Source organism: Condylostylus longicornis, unplaced genomic scaffold (assembly GCF_029603195.1).
Source record: "Condylostylus longicornis isolate FDR11 unplaced genomic scaffold, ASM2960319v2 ptg000017l, whole genome shotgun sequence".
In the NCBI taxonomy this organism is placed as follows: domain Eukaryota; kingdom Metazoa; phylum Arthropoda; class Insecta; order Diptera; family Dolichopodidae; genus Condylostylus; species Condylostylus longicornis.
In genome coordinates, this window is record NW_026577986.1 from 3,846,025 (window position 1) to 3,867,872 (window position 21,848).

At 23.8% G+C, this 21,848-nt stretch overlaps 1 protein-coding gene across 2 annotated transcripts in view; it reads left to right on the forward strand.

Annotated features, from left to right (window-relative positions):
• The first annotated feature begins 348 nt into the window (after nucleotides 1-348).
• The window catches only part of LOC129606072 (developmental protein eyes absent), a 98,029-nt gene continuing 76,529 nt past the window's right edge, over nucleotides 349-21,848 (forward strand). The window contains exons 1-2 of one of the 2 annotated variants that reach the window (XM_055516161.1): nucleotides 349-444; nucleotides 1,507-1,641. In XM_055516161.1, the coding sequence (XP_055372136.1) occupies nucleotides 1,588-1,641 (54 nt within the window). In that variant the 5' untranslated portion in view covers nucleotides 349-444; nucleotides 1,507-1,587. Of the gene's footprint in view, nucleotides 445-1,404; nucleotides 1,642-21,848 lie in introns of those variants that run through there. The other variant, XM_055516160.1, reaches the window with a different exon arrangement.

Here is a 21,848-nt window from a genome sequence, read left to right on the forward strand (position 1 = left end):
GCAATAACAAAAATTCTCAGTACTGCCAACTTATAAATTATTGTCAATGTGTGCAATATATGTACATACATAAGTGCACAAACATATATATTTACATATTTACATACAATACTAATAACTGTACGTCATATTTTTTCGTAAAATTTTTGTTTTTCCTTTTCTAATATTTTCGTTTTGTTTCGTATTTTTCAGAAAAACAAAAAAAAAAAAATTTGTTTTTTTTTTTTTTTTGCTTTTGTTTCATTTATTTCGCTTTGTTTCTCTCTTGTGTCTGTCGTCTCTTTATATTTTATTGCTTATTTTAGTCGCGGTATCGAAGTGTGCTTGCGCCTCCCTTTTATATCGCGTTTTCATTAAAAATAATCAAAAGAAATAAAACGAAAATTAAAAAAAAAAGAGAACAATAAGAAGAAACAAAAATAATTTTTTACCATTATAGTTTTGGTACCGTTTTTTGTGTTTCTTCTATTATTGTTGTTATTTTTGTGTACTTTCCGTTGTTGTCATTATCATTTATTATTATTGTATTATTTTTTAAAACATAATTTTTATTCTTCATTTTTTTTCTCTCATATATTTTCGCGATTTATTATATTAAAAGTGAATTTAATATTGAAAATATAGTAAGTGTTTTTTAATACTTTGAGTAAGCGAAAATCAATATAGGAAAATTTTACGAAACCGACGGGTTTTTTTTCTCTTTTGCATCATTAATATAATATTTTAACAATATTAAAAGTGAAGGTCCACAACACTAAAAAATGGAATTATTTTGATTATAATTTAATTTTAAATTCTTAATTATACTTAATTATTTTATGAATAATTAAAAAATATTCTAATTTAAAAAATTTAACAATAATATGAAATTACAATGGGAATAATTTTGGAATTTTTGTGAAAAATATTAAAAAATTGAGAAGTCCTTTAAGGACTGTTAAAACAGAAAATAAAAACAAAAAAAAATCTTAATAAATTTGACAAAATTAAAAAAAAAAATATATTTATTTTCATTATTTATTTTCGAATTTTATTGTAAAATCATCGCTATATGAAAAATATGAATCGCATACATTTTAATTTTAAAAATTATTATTTAAAAAAATTAAACGTAAATTTTAATTTAAAAATATCAAATCAATAAAATATATTAATAATATCATTTTTAAATTTAAATAAAAATATTCATTTATTTCTTAATATTAATATTAATAATCCAAATCAAATGTAATTAAGTGAAAAATTATTTTTAGTGCGTGCTCATACAAATTTTAAGAATATTCAAATATTTTTTTTAAAATCAGTGAATTAAATAAAAAAAAATTTTTTATTCTATTTTTTAATTAATATTCGAATTTTATAAAATTATTTTTATTAATTTTTTTTTATTAAATAATTTTGAATAATTTTCTTATTTGAAAATAAAATTTATTTTAATCACTTTTTGTATTAAAAAAAATATTTTTTTTTTGTATTAAAAATATTTTTAATATTCTATATGTACAGAAAAAAAAATTATATAAAAAAACAAGAAAAAAAATATCTCTTTTTCTAAAGTGAATTTGAATTCATTACTTTAATTTTATAATGTTGTATAATGTACCACCGTATAATAATTTTACAACCCTGGATTACTTTAAGGTTTGTATATTAAAAAAATAAAATTATTTTTTCTCAAGTATTTAACAAATATAAATATATTTTATTTAATTTAATGTATTAAATTCAATAATTAAAATTAATTGATATGTTGGAAAAAAAAGCATTATTTGCTCGATAGGTGTCATACTATTCTTGGATTTTTGGGACAATTTAAACATTTTATCTAATAAGGACAAATTTTCAGTCTTCATGGCATTTCAATTCTTCTTCTAAGGATTTTTTTTTAAAATCGAGGCTTGCAGGGCCTTTCTTACCCTTTTGTAATTCGTGACCAGGTTACATGAGCTCTATTTCCAGATCCCTCAAGAATCTCAGTATTACGTTGTGTTCAAGCGGTAAGACCTTCGAAGGATTATTATATTTTAAGGTTTACTAAATCGAATCGTTTATAAGTAAATTAAGTTTGAAATTTTTTAAAATATTCCAAAAACAGTTTTATATGCATTTTAGAAATCAATTAAGGAATGTGAATATTAACCTATTTTTTCAGAAAGTATCAGTAAACAAAACGGACCGTGTCAGATTTGATTTTCGATGTGACTTCCAATGTAAAACAGTAGAATTAGTTTAGCTCAACACAAGATAATAGAGGATTTTTTTTTTTGCGTTTTCATTCTCTTACGAAACGCAATATATAGAATACACAGGGTGATTCAAAAAGTTATACAACTACATATACCATTGCAATGGTTAGAAGATCGAAAATGGGTAAAACTGTTGTTCCAGACTAGGTGCCAAATCTCAATGGTTTCCGAGTTCCTGGGATTTTAACGAATTTTCACGAAATTTTTACTTATTCAATGTTTTTGGATTACAACTTCCATTCTGAAAAATATAGGAATATACGAATAAACAGCTTCTGAAAGGCCTAGTAAAGGGCTTAAAATAGAAGAGCTTCTTGATTCTGCATTTTATGTACGTTCGGAATACTAAGCATTCGAACTTTAGGGAAAATTAAATTTCTTCTTTGCTTTATTTTTTCAATTTTTTCTAACTAGATAATTTCGTAAGAAATATTTTAGAACCTTGAAATTTTTTTTTTAAGAATTTTGCCCAGCTGCTTAAACATTAATTTAAGTCCTCCAACATTAAAAAAATTTTTATGTTACAGAAGATATAGTACAAAAACCACAAATATTGTGAGCCATAAATTCAATTAAAATCAAACCAGATGATTGATAATACTAAAATTAAATTCAATTTAATATTTTCCTTTATCAAAAAATTTGGAAAAATTCGAATTCGTTATCCAAAAATTTTACAAATCTCTCAAAACGAACGCCAAATTCTCCTATGAAATTCTCCTAGTTCGGCAAAAATTTATGTTTTTCTTCTTTTCAATCTATTTCTATTCGATTGCATATTTTAAATTAATTGCTTTACTGGAATACCTCTTTAGTTGCATCAACCGTATGCGCATTTAGTTTTTCTAGAAATTTGTTTAAAATTTATTAATTCTATTAAATTATTAATAAAGCATTTATTAGCTTCATAATGCTAATACCATATCATTTACATACTCCATTTTGTCAAAAAAAATTAAATTTTCCTATTGAAAAAATTTTTTTTCAATAAAAAAAATGTCAAAAATTATATGGCTTGCCTTCAAAATTCGCTCCAGCTGGATAATTTTAATAACTTCAGATGCTAAATGGTGTCTAGATTTCGAAAATATTTTTTTCAAATTTTTAAATTACAGCCAATCTGAGAAAAACGCATTTAAAAATTTCAAACCATATAGGTACCATTTCTTATAAAAATTGGCAAAAATGAAAAACCTATCAATTTTCTTTACCAAGAAAAGTTTCGAAAAAAAATTTTTGATTACTAGATTTTTTTTTTGTTTTTTGTAATACAAAATTCTAGTTTTTCTTTTCAAAAATTTCAAATTTTTTAAATTCAATTTTTGTTTTTCAATTAAAAAATTTGTATAAAATTTCGTTTCAATTTTGTTATTATTCGTTACATTTCAATAAAAACATTAAATTTCAGATTTTTTATCAAAATAACGGCTCTTAAAAATGTCAACTGCTTTTTCGAGTGACTATTGTTACCAAAAATTAATGATAGTTGACAATTACAACGCTTAAAATTCTTGCCTTTAAGAGTCTTTAAAATCTTGACATAGAAACGGTTTTTGTGCTACATCTTCTGTAACAAAAAAAAATTTCAATGTTTGAAAGTTAAAGTAAAGCTTAAACAGCTGGGCAAAATTCTATAAGAAAAAATTTCAAGGTTCTAAAAAATTTCTCACGAAATTATCTAGCTAGAAAAAACTGAAAAAGTCAAGGGAAAAATTTTATTTTCTTCAAAGTTCGAATGCTTGGTATTCCGAAGGTACACAAAATACAGAATCAAACAGCATTTCTATTTCAAATCCTTAACTAACCCTTTCTGAAGCTGTTTGTTTGAAATTCATATCTTTTTCAGCACCGAAATTATAATCAAAAAAACCGGGATAAATAAAAATTTCGTGAAAATTCGTTAAAATTCGTAAAACTAGAAACTCTTGAGATTTGGCACCCAGTCCGGAACAAAAGCTTTACCCATTTTCGATTTTCTAACCAATGCTGTTGTATAACGTGAGTCTGTGTAGAAAATTCATATTTTAAATAAATTTAAAAACTATCAAATTCATTGTAATTAGTTTTTATCAACAGAATTTTAAATTTATATCCATGTACATTTTAAAAAATTAATATCTAGAACTCAAGGTTTAAGAAGTAATTAAAAGACGAATTTACTTTTTCATATTTTATATTTTGTTATATAAAATGTTTAACAAACCTAAAACAGAAAACTAGAATGTTAATATTAAAAAATGTTCAATAGCCTATTACTTTCAAAGGATTGATATAAAAAGTCAATTCTTTCAGTATTGTTCCCTGTTCATCTAATTTATAGACAAAACAAAATTTATGTTCACGTAGAGTAACTCGTATGCCTTAAAGTAAAATAAACATTGTTTTAATAATTGCCCTTGTATCACAAATTCGTCTAGAATAATTTAACGAGAACATGATTATTGTATTAAAATATAATTTAGGATTTTACGAGTAATTTCCCTACATAAATAAATTATACTCGTATTATAGTATAATTAACACAATTCATTTACAGGCAATATTCATATTAAATTTTTATTTAAAATCTCAGTCGGAAAAAAACGCCTTATAAATTTCAAGGTGTGTAATTATAGGGCTAATTTTTCAATTGGAACTTTAAAAACAATTTTAATGTAACCTTTTTTTTACTAGACCGCCTCAGAAATTTAATTAACAGCTGGAGTTCTATATAAATATTTAATATACAAAAACTAATGATATTTTCAATCAAAAATATCAAAGTGAAATGCGAATTACAATAAAATGTTATTTAAATTGTGCCACGGAATTTTTTTATTTTATTCTGCATACAATGTTGTGGTTTATGAACTTAAATATATCTTTGATATATAGAATTGATTTGGCGTTGCAATAATTCAAATTAAACTTAAAAAATAAAATGCACAATCAACAATTTTTCTATTATTTTCATTTAAAAATTATTGTTTCCTCTTCATTGTTTTTTCATTTATTTTCTATTATAATTATTATTTCTAAGAATTTTTTGTTAAATTCCCTTCCTATATTTATATAAAAAACAAAACGATGTATAAATGTCGGTGTAATCTGTACATAATATAGAAAAAGAAAACCCCCCTCTGATTCTTGTCATTGATCCAATTGAAATCCAGTATGAATATGAATTAACATTAAATTTCTTGATCCTACTATTAGTTCAAATTATTCAACTTAAACTCCGTTCACATGCTGCTAATCAAAAATTATTAAATATTATGTATGAAAAATGTTCCATATTAAGATTTTTTCATTCAACATAGAAAGTTGATACTTGTATAAAATTATGGAGCGATACTGATTATATTTTCTGATTTACGATAGGCTTGTCACCTACCTACTAATCTCAATGACGTAAAAAACTGGTTCATGGTTATCTACAATATATCGTGCACCGACCCTACGTTCCTCCCAGGAACGAAGTAGCAATAAAAAAAGAAAGTACTGATTATGTAATAGAAATGGAAAAACTTTTTAGTGCCGCACTTTGTCCTGATGAGAATTTGTTAAGTTTTTGAACGTTTTTGAATTATAATGTCAGACGTTTACGTTGAACGTATAATGTCCCTATTATTCCTATAACAGAATTAATTTACAGTACGTATTTTCGACGTTAACATCGAAAATGTTAATATGGGAACATTAACTATAATGTTCCTAATATTGGAACTCTGCAATGATTTTCAATGAATTTCTGGTCTGCAATTCAAAATAAAGAAGTTGAGAACAAAAAAAATAGTCAGTTTTTATATTTTTATAATACACTGGTAATCAGATAGGAAATTTTCAAACTACAACAATTTACACCACACGAATCTATCATATTTTAGGTATTCAAATTAAAAACTTATTAATTAATGACCATGGAACAATTTGAATATACTTTAGTCTCTAGGTTTTGTTAATATAGAATTTATTTTGAATACATTTTCTAATTTTAGAATTTAAATTAAAGGATATTTTGAGAAGATTTTATACTCGTAATAGCATCATCGTCTCATCAAAAAATCTTAATTAAAGTTAAGTTCCATTAGTTTAAGAGTAGTAAGTACTGATCTGCACTCAAAATATACACCAAGGTCAATTTCTTCTATTTCTCATAATTTTATTCATGGAAACACAACCATACTTTATAAGAATTTTAAAGAAATAGTACTGTAGAATATTTATAAGTATATGTATAGACATATTCAAATTATTTTGAAATTTGAACAAAAATTATTTTACCAACTATATTCTAAATGTATTAAGTATGATGGAGAATATGATGAAAAGAATCTCATATATATATATATAAAATACAATCTCTTGCATAATACAAAATCATGTCTTAAAAAAGTTCACGTTTTGCAAAATGAACAGAAAATTTCCATCTTTCCTGATGATTTAAAAAACAAAAATATTTTATAACAAAAGATTTCATCCTTTCGCATACATTACTTAACTTACTTTGCTTTCAGCCTTCAATTTTCAAAATTTAAATTGCATTGAAAGATTATTTTAGGGAATACATTTTATTATAGGGAGAGTTCTCTCTATACAGTTAGTTATTCACATACATAATTACTTACTCACACTTGTATATATAAGTACGTTTATACAAATTAATTGTATGGCAACCGTTTTTCTTTTCAGATTCGCTATACATACTATATATATATATATATTTTAACAATTTAGATTGGAAGGAACACACATTCCGTGAGGTTTCAAATTTCAATAAAAAAGAAGAAGAAAAATTATAAAAAAAAATCATATACATAAAAGTATAAAAATAATAATAAAAAAAAATTATGGGTAAATCACAAAATAATTTTAACTATCCTGAAATTACTTTTTTCACCGTTTTTATGTTCATATTTTTATATTATAACGTAAAATATGTGCACATAAAATTATAAAGGTTGTAAAGCACATGAAGGTTAACTATAATATAGCAACTAGCATCATACATTAAATACATATTTGTTATAAAACGCAAAAAGTACAACGTCTGTCCATAAAATACAACAAATGGTATACATAAATATTTGATTTAAAGGGATCATCAAGGAAAATATATATATACAAAAATAAAATACCTTTGAAAAGATCTTAAAATTATATAAGGAAAACAAAATATACACACACACAGACATTAAATAGTTTAGATAAAAAAAATTTCTAATTGGAATTTTATAATTTTCTTCGAATTAATTAGTGTGGGCCTTATATGATTAAATTTTTTATCTCTTGTTATGCAAAAATTCTGTGAATTAACTACTGCGAAATTCAATAGCAAAATCATAAGTTTATACTTATGAAACGAATAGTTTTAACATTATATAAACAATAGAAAAGAATTGCCAAAAGACTCAATCTTTCTAGTGCAACACAAATTTTGCTGCATAATATTAAAATATCAAACAATTTGTTTTAATATTAAAGCCACCCATTGTAAATACTTCTTAACTATTAATTTTTACTCAGATCTTATAGACTGATGTATTTAACATTTAAGAGAATCATTGGACACAGTCTTTTTTTTGGAATTTTCTTGAAAGAAATTTCAAAATTATGTGGTTCCATATTAAATATTAATTTTTATAAGAATTTGTGCTTCACTATGAGGTGTAATACGACTAATCCTCAATATAACCCAAACCGTCTTCCATATTGTAATTAAAGCATATAGATAGTATAGTTGGATATAATTCAAGAATCTGGCACAATTCGTAAAGCACCGCAATCAATATGTAGAAACTGTTTTATATATCCGAATCGACATAAGAATGTTTCTTCATTGAACCTTCAGAAATTTGTAATTAATCAAACCTCGAATAATTTTAGTGGATTAGTTATATGGTGAATAGTTTTAGTGGAATAAATATTTAATAAAATTTCACTTAATTATTAAGAATAACCTCATTTTATTAAGAGCTAAATTTATAATTCAGTACCATATTTTTTAACTAATTTATAAAAGTGTTAATAAATTATAAATTGTGGCAACTTATGTACATTTGTATTTTTATGTGAGTAACCCTGCCTAAGACAACCGAAAGACGAACTTTATTTAAGGATTTAGAAAATAAATATTTTAAACCGCACAAGCCTTTGGTTTTTAATTGCGAATTATTGTGAAGTGACCCATAAAAATAAAACGGAATAAAAATCTAATTTGGCAAAATTCTAATTAACAACTTTTTTAGCAATAATGTGTTAGCTCATTCGAAACTGTTCTTAATTCAGTACATGTGAATAAACTTCTAAACCAACTTGTTTACGATATTATAACAAAGGAATTCTCTTTCTCTGAGAATATTTTTATTCTCCTTTCTTTTAATTCAATATTGCAATTGCACGAAAATATTTTTCGTTACCCATATTCCTTTTCAAATGAAAATTTGTTTTTAATAACAAAAGTTCCAATAATGCATTCATTTGTTGCTTTCTATTTGTAAAAATTCCTACTGTATTATCAATGATAATAGAAGAAACAACAAAAGACTTGAGAAAAAAAAAACGCCCACCATTGTCTGGAATTTTGTTTTTTTTTTGCTTTATTTTTTTCTACTACATTTATTGTCCTTTATATAAAAGGAGCAAAATGTTTGCTCTTTTTTCATGTTTTTATGCATGAGGCCATCATCATATTGCATTTATATTTTGTTTGTTGTTATTGGGATTATGATCAAAGGTACAAAATCAATTGTAAAATACCAGTACCTTTATATACTATGCAATAACAAAAGTGGATCTAAGGTGATTTTTTCAAGAGTTTTGACGAAGAATACCTTATTGTAAAAAGAACAATGATGAATATATGAAGGTATATGGAAAGAAAATGATTTTGTTTTTTAACCGTCTTCGAAAATTTTTTTCAATATAAGAGTTTTCTCTTCCTATATTCTAGATTAGGTTTTTTAATATGATTAAGTGTGACATACAGCTATAAAAATAATTTAAAGATATTATTTAAAAACTTGTTTAATTGCAATTAATTTTTCAAACAGAAGCAATTGGCAAAATAAATAAAAACAAATTAAGTCAAGACAAAGTAGTAAAAAATTATGTGAGAGTCATTTTAATTTGCTCTTCCTGTAATCAAATCAAAATTAGCTTACTTAATTAAGCAGACATTTAAAAACGCGTCTATTCGCTGTCAACTACTGCGAGAATATTTGCTCCGATAAAAATAACATATAAGTAATAAAAAATAAAATATAATATGTGCTTTCCTTTCAAGCGTATATATATACCAGTTTAAATTCCTCTCGAATCTATTCCGAGTTTTTAATAGGAACGCTAGTTTGTATATAAAATTTCTTACTGTTATAAAGCATCGCAATTTGGTGGTGTTGTGAAAAATTATATCGTTTGATCTAAAAGATCAGATAATAACTGTTCCAAAGCAGTTGTCAATAATTAATAAATTAAAAGCTGTTTTGTGTGAACTAGAACATCTTTCTTTATAGAAATATAAAAACTAATTTAAAATTTTAAGATTTAATGATTTTACGTTCATCTTTCGCATAAAAATGCAGCCAATTTATTTGTAATATGTGAGGAACTGCTCCCCTTTATGTATTAGCCGGTATAGTTTGTGTTATATAACACTTCAAACGTATAACATTATACTTAAAGTTTTCGAAATTAAATTCTTAAAATCTTTAAATGTTGGATTTTATAACAATATGAAAAAGCACTGTGTTTATACAAACGACTCCCGAATATTCTTTTTTATTCTCCAGACTCTTTAGAATATTTTATATAAAATTTCTCCTAAAATATTACAGACTACTTGTTGATTCCAACAATCAGATTTTATTTCTACTTCCATACTTTTCACATTGTATATTTTATTCCGAAAATTTTTCATATTTCTCACAATTTCTCTATTTTACAATATTTTATTCACAATATTTTTCTTACCAAACCTATATACTTAATCTTATTCAGTTGATCAGTTTTTTCATCTACCTACCATAATTTATAAAAAAAAAAAAGAAATAAAATAAGATCAAATCAATTAGATTAAAATATTTAACCTTATTTAGAAAATATGTTTATGGGCCGTAGTTACATTTAAAGTATTTCAACTATTTCAAATATTTTTCTTATGGTATTTAAAAAAAAAAAATATTTCATTTTTTTATTTTCAACAAAATTTCATTTTTTGTTTTTTATATTATTCATTGACTCTTACTTACTATATTGTGTAGCTTGTTCATTTCTTCGTCATCTTTACAACTTTAATCATAAATCTATATATGAGCACCTTAAAAGAGGTACTCATAGGTGCTTAAAAGCAGTCAATTCATACTTATCAGATTAAAATGTTGAAAAAAAATTCAAAATGTTGTTGAATGTGTTCATAAACAGACAACATTAGAATGAAAACAAGCTACTTTAGAAGCACTTAAAAGGTGAGGAATCTTCAATATGTAAAGAGTGTATTTTATTTGAAAAAAAAAAAAAATAAATAAATTGGTTAGAAGTACACCACTTACATATTATTATTTAAAGAACAATAAGCACAATGTGTTAAGAGTTAAGAGTATTTAATAGAAGAACAGTAAATAAAAAATGAAAAAATTAATATTGAAAATTATTTACAATTTCTTTAAGAACTATTGCGATCGTATGCTAGAACAAAAAAAATATTTGTAAAATTTGTTCAAATAAATTATTTAAATTTTAATAATGTTAAAATTTATAATATTTATGAATGGGTTTATTTGAAAAAACTTACATAATATATAAAACTATTTTCATATTTGGAAAATTTAGAATAATCCACGTTTGCAATGTACACAAAAAAAACTTTGAAATTCTCTCCACATTAACAAATTGTAACTGTGCTAGTTTATAAAAATTAATATATTTTTAATTTTTGACGTGTTAACAATTTGATTATTGTTAATTTCAAGGTTTTTCTTATATTAATTAAATTTTTTTTTTCATATTTAAAATGATTTCATATTTGAAATTCGGCTTCTCATTCGGCAATCATAAGTTATCCTATTTTGATTATTTAGAGAGAAATTATTTAGATCGAGACCACATTTTTATATATAAATATTTATCCTGACTGAATTCTCCATGTTTAGAATTAATCACCTTTACCAAAGTAGTAGACTATTTTCCGCTTACACGTTTTAATAAAATCAAATAAACCTGTACGTGTTCCTTCTTTATAGCTCATTAATTAAAGATGCTCCTTGAAAAGTCCTGCAATACAAAAGAATACAAAAGAATATACAATACAAAATTTAAAAATAAACAAATTACCAGCCCAAATTTTTCCTGCCCGCAGTATAACAAAAATAAGATTTGATTTTAAATTTTGATTGCGGCCGAAGCTCTCGAAGGAAATAACATTAAAAAATTTTTTGCAGTATCAATATGATTGCGATTAAATTTAAATTATCACAAGAAAAATCGACGTATTTCCTTCTTAAATTTAAAAGTGAAAGGGTTAAGTTTTAAGTGTTAGTCCGAGAAATTATTTTTGAATCCAACAACTCTTGCTTCAAGCTTCAGATATATTTTTATCTTCACTAAAAGAAAAATAAATATTTCTTCACTGAAACTGAAGGTGAAACTGAATTTGTTTCACTTCAATTTTAAAGTTAGTTTTGAACAATTTTTAAACTTTCAGGACGTAAAGAGAAAAAATACACTTATTCGTTCAAATTGTACATTACTTAACAAGCAAAAAAACAACAGAATTAAAATGTCATTTTTACAATTAAAGATAATTTTTTTTTTTAATTTTAATGGAAAATTATTTACGAGGACAAATATTTTAAATAGAAATTCATAAATTTAATATAACATCAAAGAGATAAAAAAAATTTACTAAGTATACTTACCATTACAAGTATGTATATATGAATATATGCAGTGTGTTTACACATAACAGTATTTATAATCATCTTGGTTTATAATAATACAATATTATAAAAGGGAAGAAAAAACATCAATCATTTTCGAGAAATACAACAGAAATAAAGAATTTATGATTATAAAGAAACCATTTAAAACAATTCCTGCTGAGGTTGTTGACAGCTTACTTGACAGGTGTGATGAAATGTTTTTGGTTTTTTCTTTTCATATTTTATTTAAATAATATTTTTATTTACCTACCTTTAGTAAAATATTTAAAAAGAATGTTATTTATTACAAATATTATAATGTAGAAAGAAACGCTATTATGCGCTTTTGCGGCATTGTGACAACAGAAAAGACAATCAAATATTATAACAAAACAAGAGCATAAAATTTATGACATATTTGATGTTCCATAAATCAAAATGAACGTTTATTTTAGCAATATTTATCGTTATGTATTTTCGTTATTAAAAGTTTTCGAAAAATTAAGAAAATATTAATAATGATGGTTAATTTGTGATTCACCTTTAATTTTGTTTAATAAAACAATTCAATATTATAAATAAATTTTTTATATTTTTTAAATAAAATATCTAACAAAAACAAAAATTAATTTACAAAATAATTATTAAATAAATTAATAAATTCGTTTTAATTTTTTATGTAGGTTGTTGTTTTCTAATAAATTTAATTTATATATATAATATGCGTAAGTATATATATAGGAATTAATATTAATGGTTATTTTATTTTACCATTTTTAGAAATTTTTAATTTCTACTGAAACCGTATTTTTCTTTCATTTAATTCACAATAGGTAACCAGTTTTTTTTTATGACAGTTGCTGTTATTTAAATACTAAAAAGGAAAAACGAAATTATAAAAATTAATTGGTTTGTGTAAAAATTTTTATTTAATTTTTATTAACAATTAAGTAATGACTTAAAATACTTAAGATGTATTTCAAACGTAAAAATAACATAAAAAACAATTTACGAGGCTCTTTAAAAAGTAAATGAGAAAAAAAACAATTAGTAAATTTTAATATAACACTTATTTCCGGTATTTACGGGATATTTGTATTTTGAAACTCATATAAGTATGTATACAAGTTACGTTTGTCTTCTCTTAAAAATTGTACCCATTGGAATGATAGCTATGGTACCATTAATTTATCAGTGTGTCGACTCATTTGAAAAATTTTGCTTATTTAAATGCATTTGGTATATTAAGAGCATATTTAGTATATGAAATGAACACTAATTCTGTCAAATTCTTTTGAATATCAGTGTCGATATTCAAAAGAGTTTGGATTCTCGAACAAAATTTTTTAATTTTTATTGTTGAAAAAGAATAAAATTTTTGTGTTGAGAATTTCAGTGTGCGAAAAAATTTGTATTTTTTGCTATTTTTGTGTAAAATCTTCTTCCCTTACATATCATGGCACATTTTAAACCAATCTTTTTTGTTTTTGTAATCACAAGAATATAGATTATATTATAAGCATTATTTTTAATAAAGTTGGGTCAAACCAATGGTTTGTATTGTAGCACTTTTCCTTTCAACAAGTGAAAATTCTGCTTTTAAATACAGTCTATGTATATTCATCATACTGTTAAAATTATTTTCATTCATAAACGAAACTATTTCTAGGATTGCATATATTTAGAAGGGAACCATTTATACAGTCTTTGAAATAAGGCAAAAATTAATATAAAGTGGGGTTAACATAATGCTCGATTTTAAGGGTTAATTGTGTGATTTAAGAAAAATAATTATATTTTTTAATGTCATAGAATTTACCGTTAGCTTTTTGCGTTTATAGAAATTTGAAAAAAACTTGCGATTTCGGAAATATAAGGTGTCAAAAATTCAAATTTTACAAATTTCAAGAGGCGATAACTGGAGAAGGGGTTGAGTTGGAAAAAAATTTTCTTCTTACGAAATAAAGCATTTATTAGTGTCTAAAAGCCCTTAAAATTTCAAGAAAGCTTCTAGAGGCTAGGGTCTATCTAAATTGAAAAACGGACTTTAGATAACGGTAAATTTGAACGGTCATTTTGTTTTTCTAAAGTTTAACTATAGTATACCGCGCTAGGGGAAGCAAGCCGCTGCCTTTCTGCGTTTGCAAAATTTAAAAAATGCTTATGGTTTCATTGCAACAAATAGTGAAAAAAGGCCATTTTTAGGGTTTTGGGGGAGTATAACTTCTAGAGGAGGAGAGATAGGTAAAAATTTTGTTCTACGCAAATAAGTTTCTAGTAAAGATCTATGTACGTACAAAATTTCCGCTTTCTATCTTCAAGGGTGTAGAAGTTTTGTAAACAAAAAAAGTATCCACGGACGAACGGACGGACGGACAGAGTGAAACTAATAAGCACTTTTTTTCAAAAAAATTTTTGGAAAAGTGCTAAAAACTGGTTTAAATTATCAATAACTTTTGAGCACTTACACTAAGATTCATTTGATGAAAATGCGATCAAAAAAATTCGTCTGTTTACACATAAAACTTTCTTCAAATTTCAATCGAATTAAAGAAATGCATAAATAAGGTTCGGCAGCAAAAATAATATATAAAAAATCTTGATGGCGGACTAATACCACCGATGACCATTTTCATCTGTGCTATTTAAAGATAATCGGAAAGACTTTAATAAAATTTTTTTGTAAATTTTACAAAACAATTTCTTTAATAACTATGTATATTTTTTAAAAAATGTGGAATTTATACTTTTAAATGAATATTAGAATTTGTTCTTCCAATTTGTTAAATGATTAACATATTCTCTAATATGGAACAGAAATGCATATTGTAAACTTTCCAACCAAAGTTATTCACATAAGTTTTATAATATTCTACGATGCTATGTACTTATGCAGATGTTTAAAATTTTTCAAATATGGAATATCTTTCATATTCATAAAATCCTTAAATATGATATTAATCAGAAATTTATTAACTTTTTGGGAATTAAAATTATCCGTCGCATGTGCTTTTAAATTTGCAACTAAATCAATATGCGCCTTAAATTTCTATTGAAGTATTACAGTAATAAATTTTAATTTACAACACTATATTTAAAATACAAGGAGTATTATGCAATTATTTCTATAATAACAAAAGCAATCACATACACCATTTTTATTAATCCCAAATTAACTTGACATGCCAAGCCAAAAGTTTTAAAGGTTCACGTCTAATCCAACATATATTTTTTTTAATTTTTTCATAAAATTGTGATATTTTTCTCACTTATCATCTTATCGAGATCTTATTTAAAATTCAAAATAAAAGAAAAATTTGATATAGTTATTTTTTATTTAAAGAAAAACAAACTCCAAAATAATTTTTGATTTACAGTAGTTAAAAAATTTTTGTCACTATTGTCAAAACTATTGTGTCACTTTTTTCTTTAACTCTTGTGATATTTTCCCAATAAACTCATTGTGACAAATAACAAAAAAAAAATTGAAGATCTATTCCCCATTAAGATTACAGAAAATTAATGAAAAAAAAATCGAATACATTTTTTTTTTTGTTTAGAAAATCGTGCTAAAACCAATTAGCTACAACAGCACTTCTACATAAAATATCAAAATGAATCCCTTTCTTTCTCTATTTTTTATTTCTGAAAATTATGCACCTATATATGCGTTATACACACACTTAATTATATAAAATTTATCATGGATAAAAATCAAATTGATTAAAATGCATTAATAGAGAGATATCTAGGGACATATACATATGTACTTGTATAAATATGTATACAAAGATTATATGAAAGAGTCGTGATGGCACATTACAGCATAACTTGTAAATTTAAATTTACATTCCTTCTGAATGACATCTTTTCCTTTCATCTTCACTTCTCTGCATATATAAATTATACTAGAAGATTTTTTTTTTCTTTAATATTATTAAGACCACACATTAAGGAATGTTATCATTTGATTTACAATGAGAGATTGGTTGGTTGGTTGGTTGGTCGTCTGGTCGGACTATAGTTAACTTTGGTTATTTGATAGGTTCTTGCGAGGTTATCGATAATGATATCTATGTGTAGCGTATAGATGTGGGACGTTGTTTGCTTTTATTTTTTCTTTGATTCTGTTTAATCACTAACAATAAAAAAATAATTTTAAATAGAGAAAAACAATAGAATATAATATAAAAAAAAAGGGAAAATTTATTATGTAATTAAAATATTTTTTATTATTTTTTTTTTCGATAAAATTTTAATTTTTGATTAAAAAGTCAAAGAACGTGCTCAATAATATTACCTGTTGGCATAGTTATATAGAAATAATTAGATTTTTTCGAAGTTTTGAAATTTTTATTGTTAAATGAGGTTTTTGGTATATTGTAATAGACTAAATCTAATTCAAACAAAATCACCTACTTATATCTCTAAAATCACTGTGCTATGAATCTAGTATATAACCCAAGTAATTGAATTCTATTTATCTAAAAATCGTGCAAAATACTAAATTATGTTACTCAAAGTGATTAAGGAAAAATCCTATATCCAGTTAGTATTAAAAGAACTATAATAGCTATGGTCAAAATGACTACAAACAGCCATGTCCTAGGTACATACTTTAACTCAACTTAACTCATAAATAATAATAGAACTGAAAATGCGAAGTGAGACCACTTTCAATAAAAAATTAAAAATTAGAGAATGAATTATTTAGCATTTCATACTAAAATGTCAAAGCTGACAATATAATACAATAAAATTATAAGTAAGAGTAACTTTAAATTTAAAAAAAATAATTTAAAAAATTAGGTATGCAGCAAAACTAGAATACAAAAAACAATCTTACACAATTAAAATGTGAATTTAATCTATTAAATGTAAAGCTACATCGTTAATTTTAGACTTCAAACTTTAAGAAATTCACTGAATTTAGAAGTTTTTCATTATCTTTAATTTTGTTTCAATTCTGACTTTGATTATACAGGCAATATATTATGTAAATTTGATATTCCATATGATTCTGCAATATTTTCTTAAATATTCCTTATTATTTTAAGATATTACTTATATTATTCTAATATTCCAATTCCAACCTAATATTTTCAGGCCAACGACAATCATATTCCAAGTTCAATAAAAAGCAACAATGTCAAATAAATTAGAAATTTGGAAAATTCGACACAAACTATTTTCAAAAAATCAATTGAAAATTTTTTTAAAGACAATTTTCTAATGCATTTTCTAAAACTTAATGTAAGATCATTTCCATAATATTTCTGGTTCAATTACTACATTTCTAAAATGCAAAGTCAAGTTAAAAAGTAAAATAAAATCATTAAGATTTTCTAAATCAATTCTTTTCCATTTGCACATTATGTGTGTTTTAATGAATGAATTGAAGATTTCCTTTTGTACCCAACAAAAAGAACTGAAGGTAACTATATTTCTAAAGCAAAAGTAAAAAAGAGGAAATCACTTTTTTTTTTTAAATTATTATAGATAGAAAAACCATAAAGGTGAACAAAATATAATTTTATTGGGCTTCTTTTACATACAATAAAAAAAAAAATTGCAGGAAAAAAATCACCACTTAAATAAAAATTATAGAGAGCGTACTACGAGTATGATAGAGTATATATGATATATTCCTACATATTATACCTCTACGTATTCCTACATATTATGCCTATTTCAGGTTTATTGCACTCTTATAATATCTGCTAAGGGCAAGTTTACTTTTCTATATATAAGAAAAAATTGACAATGAACATGTAATCGTAATATTTTTCATTTAGAACATATGAATATTTTACTTTAAAACGGTTATATAAGCATATTCTAAGTTTGTTGCCTTATGCATTATAATTTTACTGAATCCTTACAAGTTTTTAATACTTCTATTTACATTATAATGAACTTACCTTGACGTTTTTATAAATTTTAGTGTAATATAAAAATATTTTCAAATATAAATATTGTACGCCAGCTTTGCCATAATATGTTAGAACTATTATAATGTTGTTAATTCACATATAAAATTAGTAAAATATATTAAACTATATAGCCAATATATAGACCAATTTTAAATGTTCAATGTTTTTTTTTCATACACCAAAGACTTATATTATACAAAACCTTGTCATTAACACTAGGTTCAAGTCATTTTTTCAAAGTAAAATATTATTCATATTATATCAGTTATTAGTTACCACCATATTATATTAGTTCAATAAAGTGTACACTTAAGTCTGGTATATTCTTGTCGTACAGCCAAGATGTTAAATTTTCCGGCGAATTCGACTTAGTGCATACAAATTATTTAAGATAAACAAGATTTTTTCAAAAGAAGAGAAAGACAATTTATGAAACAATCAAAGTAAAATGCATAGAAATTTCAACTATAAATTATTGAAAAAATCCGAAAATTGCCAATAATCCTTTATAATAAATTCTAAATTGCAAAAAAATATTTAAAAGTATTTAAGGCACTTCTTGATTACAATTAGTTCTCAAATACTGTTAATTTAATTTTCGGTCAATTTTACATGATTTTTCCACCCAACAAATCTAAAATTCATAAAATTTTATAATAAATCTGAAATAATTACTGATAATTGAGTATTTTAATTAGATAAAATAATAAGTATGTATACCGCATCAAAGTATTGAAACCACAATTTTAAAATTAAATTTAAATAAATTTTGATAATTTTCATAAAATATGTGAAATCCACTAAAATTTTTACTCATTTTCTAAATTAATTCGATATCCTAAAAATTTTAAATTAAAATAATAAACTAACAACAATAAAATTTATAAATAATTATTTTTTATTATTGTAATTTTATTTTAGAATATCAAAAATTTTCTAAAAAAATTTTCATTTAAAAAATTAAAAAATTTTAATAAAAATTTAGAATTTTACCAAAGTTTAAATTATTTATACTTTTATAAAATCATTTTTATATCAAATTACAAGTATAATATCCTCAATTTTAAATAAATAACCATAAAAATATTTGGCTACATATTGAACGTATCCCATTTTTTTTAATTACAACAAATTATAGTCTTTCCATTAATATAAATTTAGTATTAACATCTACATTTATTAATCCTTTTCAATAGCAAATTTTTATGCACACCTTTTGGATTAGACAGAAATTCCGTAAATACATTCAATGATTTATTTAAAAGCATTTCAAAAATTCTGAAGTGGCCAGCATACAAGCAAAGTGTGACCGACAGCAAAGTGTGTTGTATACTTTAACAAAAATGTTGCACAAGATATAAAAGTGCGTTTTAAACAGTTCTTTCAAATTTTGAAAGTTGCAATTAAGCTTTTAATTAACATATATACAGAATAAAGTTGGGTCAAACCAAGGGTTTGCAATATAGCATTTTTTCCCTTCAACAAATGCAACAAATGCAATCTAGCTATGTACTACAAAGTACAGTTTTTGAAATAAAGCAAAATTAAGTTTAAAAAGGGATTAAAATAATACTCGAATTTAAGGGTTAGTTGCGTGAGTTAAAAAAAATAATTATATATTTTAATTATATAGTATTTACCGTTAGTTGTCTGTCTTTATACAAATTTGAAAAAACTTATACAGTTTCGGAAATATAAAGTGTCAAAAATTCGAATTTTGCTAATTTGGAGAGGTAATAACTAAGAGAATGAATGGAGGTGGAAAACAATATTCTTCTAATGAAATAAACTATTAGTCTCAAAATATGTTGTGAAGTAAAAAATAGTTGAAAATTTTCTTCTACGGAAATAAGTTTCTCGTAAAGATCTATCTAAACATGAAATTTCAAATTTCTATGTTCAAGGGTGCAGAAGTTTTGTAAACGACACTAACTTTTTTTTCAAATTTTTTTTTGGCAAAGTGCTAAAAATGTAAATTTGGCTCTTTCTAGAGTTTCGCTTTGTGCAATCCAAATTCTTTCAAAAGTTCTTACTGAACAAAACCCAAATATTAATTTTCAAGAAATTCCGCCAATTACTTTCTTAGATACAAGCAAATTAAAATCGGGTTCTATTAAAGGTTCAGTTTCCGAGTTCTGATATTCCCAAAAAATTTATAAGTTTATTGTTTTCACACCTTGAATTCAAAAATTAAATTTCAAGAAGATTGGGTGATTATTTCTCTTTATGCACAAAAATTTAAATTTGGTCCGTAGTAAAGGACCAGTTATTGACTCCAGATTTCTTCCAAAGGTGGTTTCTTGTACTGTCAAGCGAAGCTTATATTTATTATATTTATTATATTCATTTTAAGTTTATCAATTGAATATCTCACTTCATTTCATTTTCCCCTATAGTATGCATTTCATAATTCACCCCTATAGTATGCAATGTGGTCGTTATAAAAATGGATTTCAAAACCTCGCATTTTTAATTAAATTTTTACAAGATTATGATTTTTAATTTTATGTTAAACTTTTAATTTATTTTAGTTTTAATTCTTTTAATCCTTTTATTTTATAAAAAAAAAATTTGCACATATTTGCAATTGGAAATTTTGTTATACACAGAATATAGCAAAGTTTTATAATATTATATTAATTTATAAAAAAGATTCACCAGATGCCTTTAAAATATTTTAAGCAAGATCCTCATAAATAGAATTATTCAATATATATGCCTATAATGAGGTAAGGAATAGGCACTTTATAAAATCCAATAGTATTAAATTTTAATTATAAACATATTTTAATTAACACGCACTTTATTATCAGTTATCTTAATAAAATTTAATTTATGTTATCTATAAATTAATCTGGAATTACCTAAACCTTTTCCATCTTGCGCCCAATACTTATTGCAACACACTATAATAAATATATTAAATTCATACAAATGCATAAAGGGTTAAAATAAATTTCTAAATAAATTTTAAAATAATTCTAATTAATTTTAATCAAAAGTGTTACAAATTTTCCATTCAATTATATAAAATTCATGCTAAAATAACAAAATCAAAAATATACACAGTTAAAATCCACCCCATATTTCAACAATTCATAGAAATATAAAAGGGGGATGTCATGACTATGGGGAAAAATTTATTTTGAAATTTATTTAAAGTGAAAAAATAACATTTTCATTAATGAGATCCCAAGGGATCCTAAAATTTTTTTTGAATAAAAAAAAATTAATTTCTGATATTTGATATTTACCGTGTATTTTTCATGTTAGTGTATACAATATATTTATGTATGTTATGTATGTGTTTTAAATTAATTATATAAACTGAACAATAATAAAGAACATAAAAAAAGGATATATAGGTGGTGCATAACATATGCAATAAATTTTAAAAAATAAAAATGAAAAGTGGTTTTTAATAAAATTAGATAACTTTGATTTTATGTAATTTTTTAATTTGATCATGGGTAACCAATCAACAGAATATCTAAATGATTTTATTTTATTATGTAATTTATTTAACCATATTCACATTTAATTAGAATATTATAGGGTTTTAAAAACAATAGCTATTTTGAAATTTTTATTTTTTCATAAAAAATTCTAAATTTTTAGAATTTTAAATTCCAAAAATGATGGAAAATTTTCTTCTATCCCCTCTTCTCTTTACTTTTAATTGTATAACACTCCTTTTTACCGACCGTATTGTGTAAACAATAGGTAGGTTATGTGATGGCAACAAATTTTGCATATCGAGTTTTCAGTGGGAA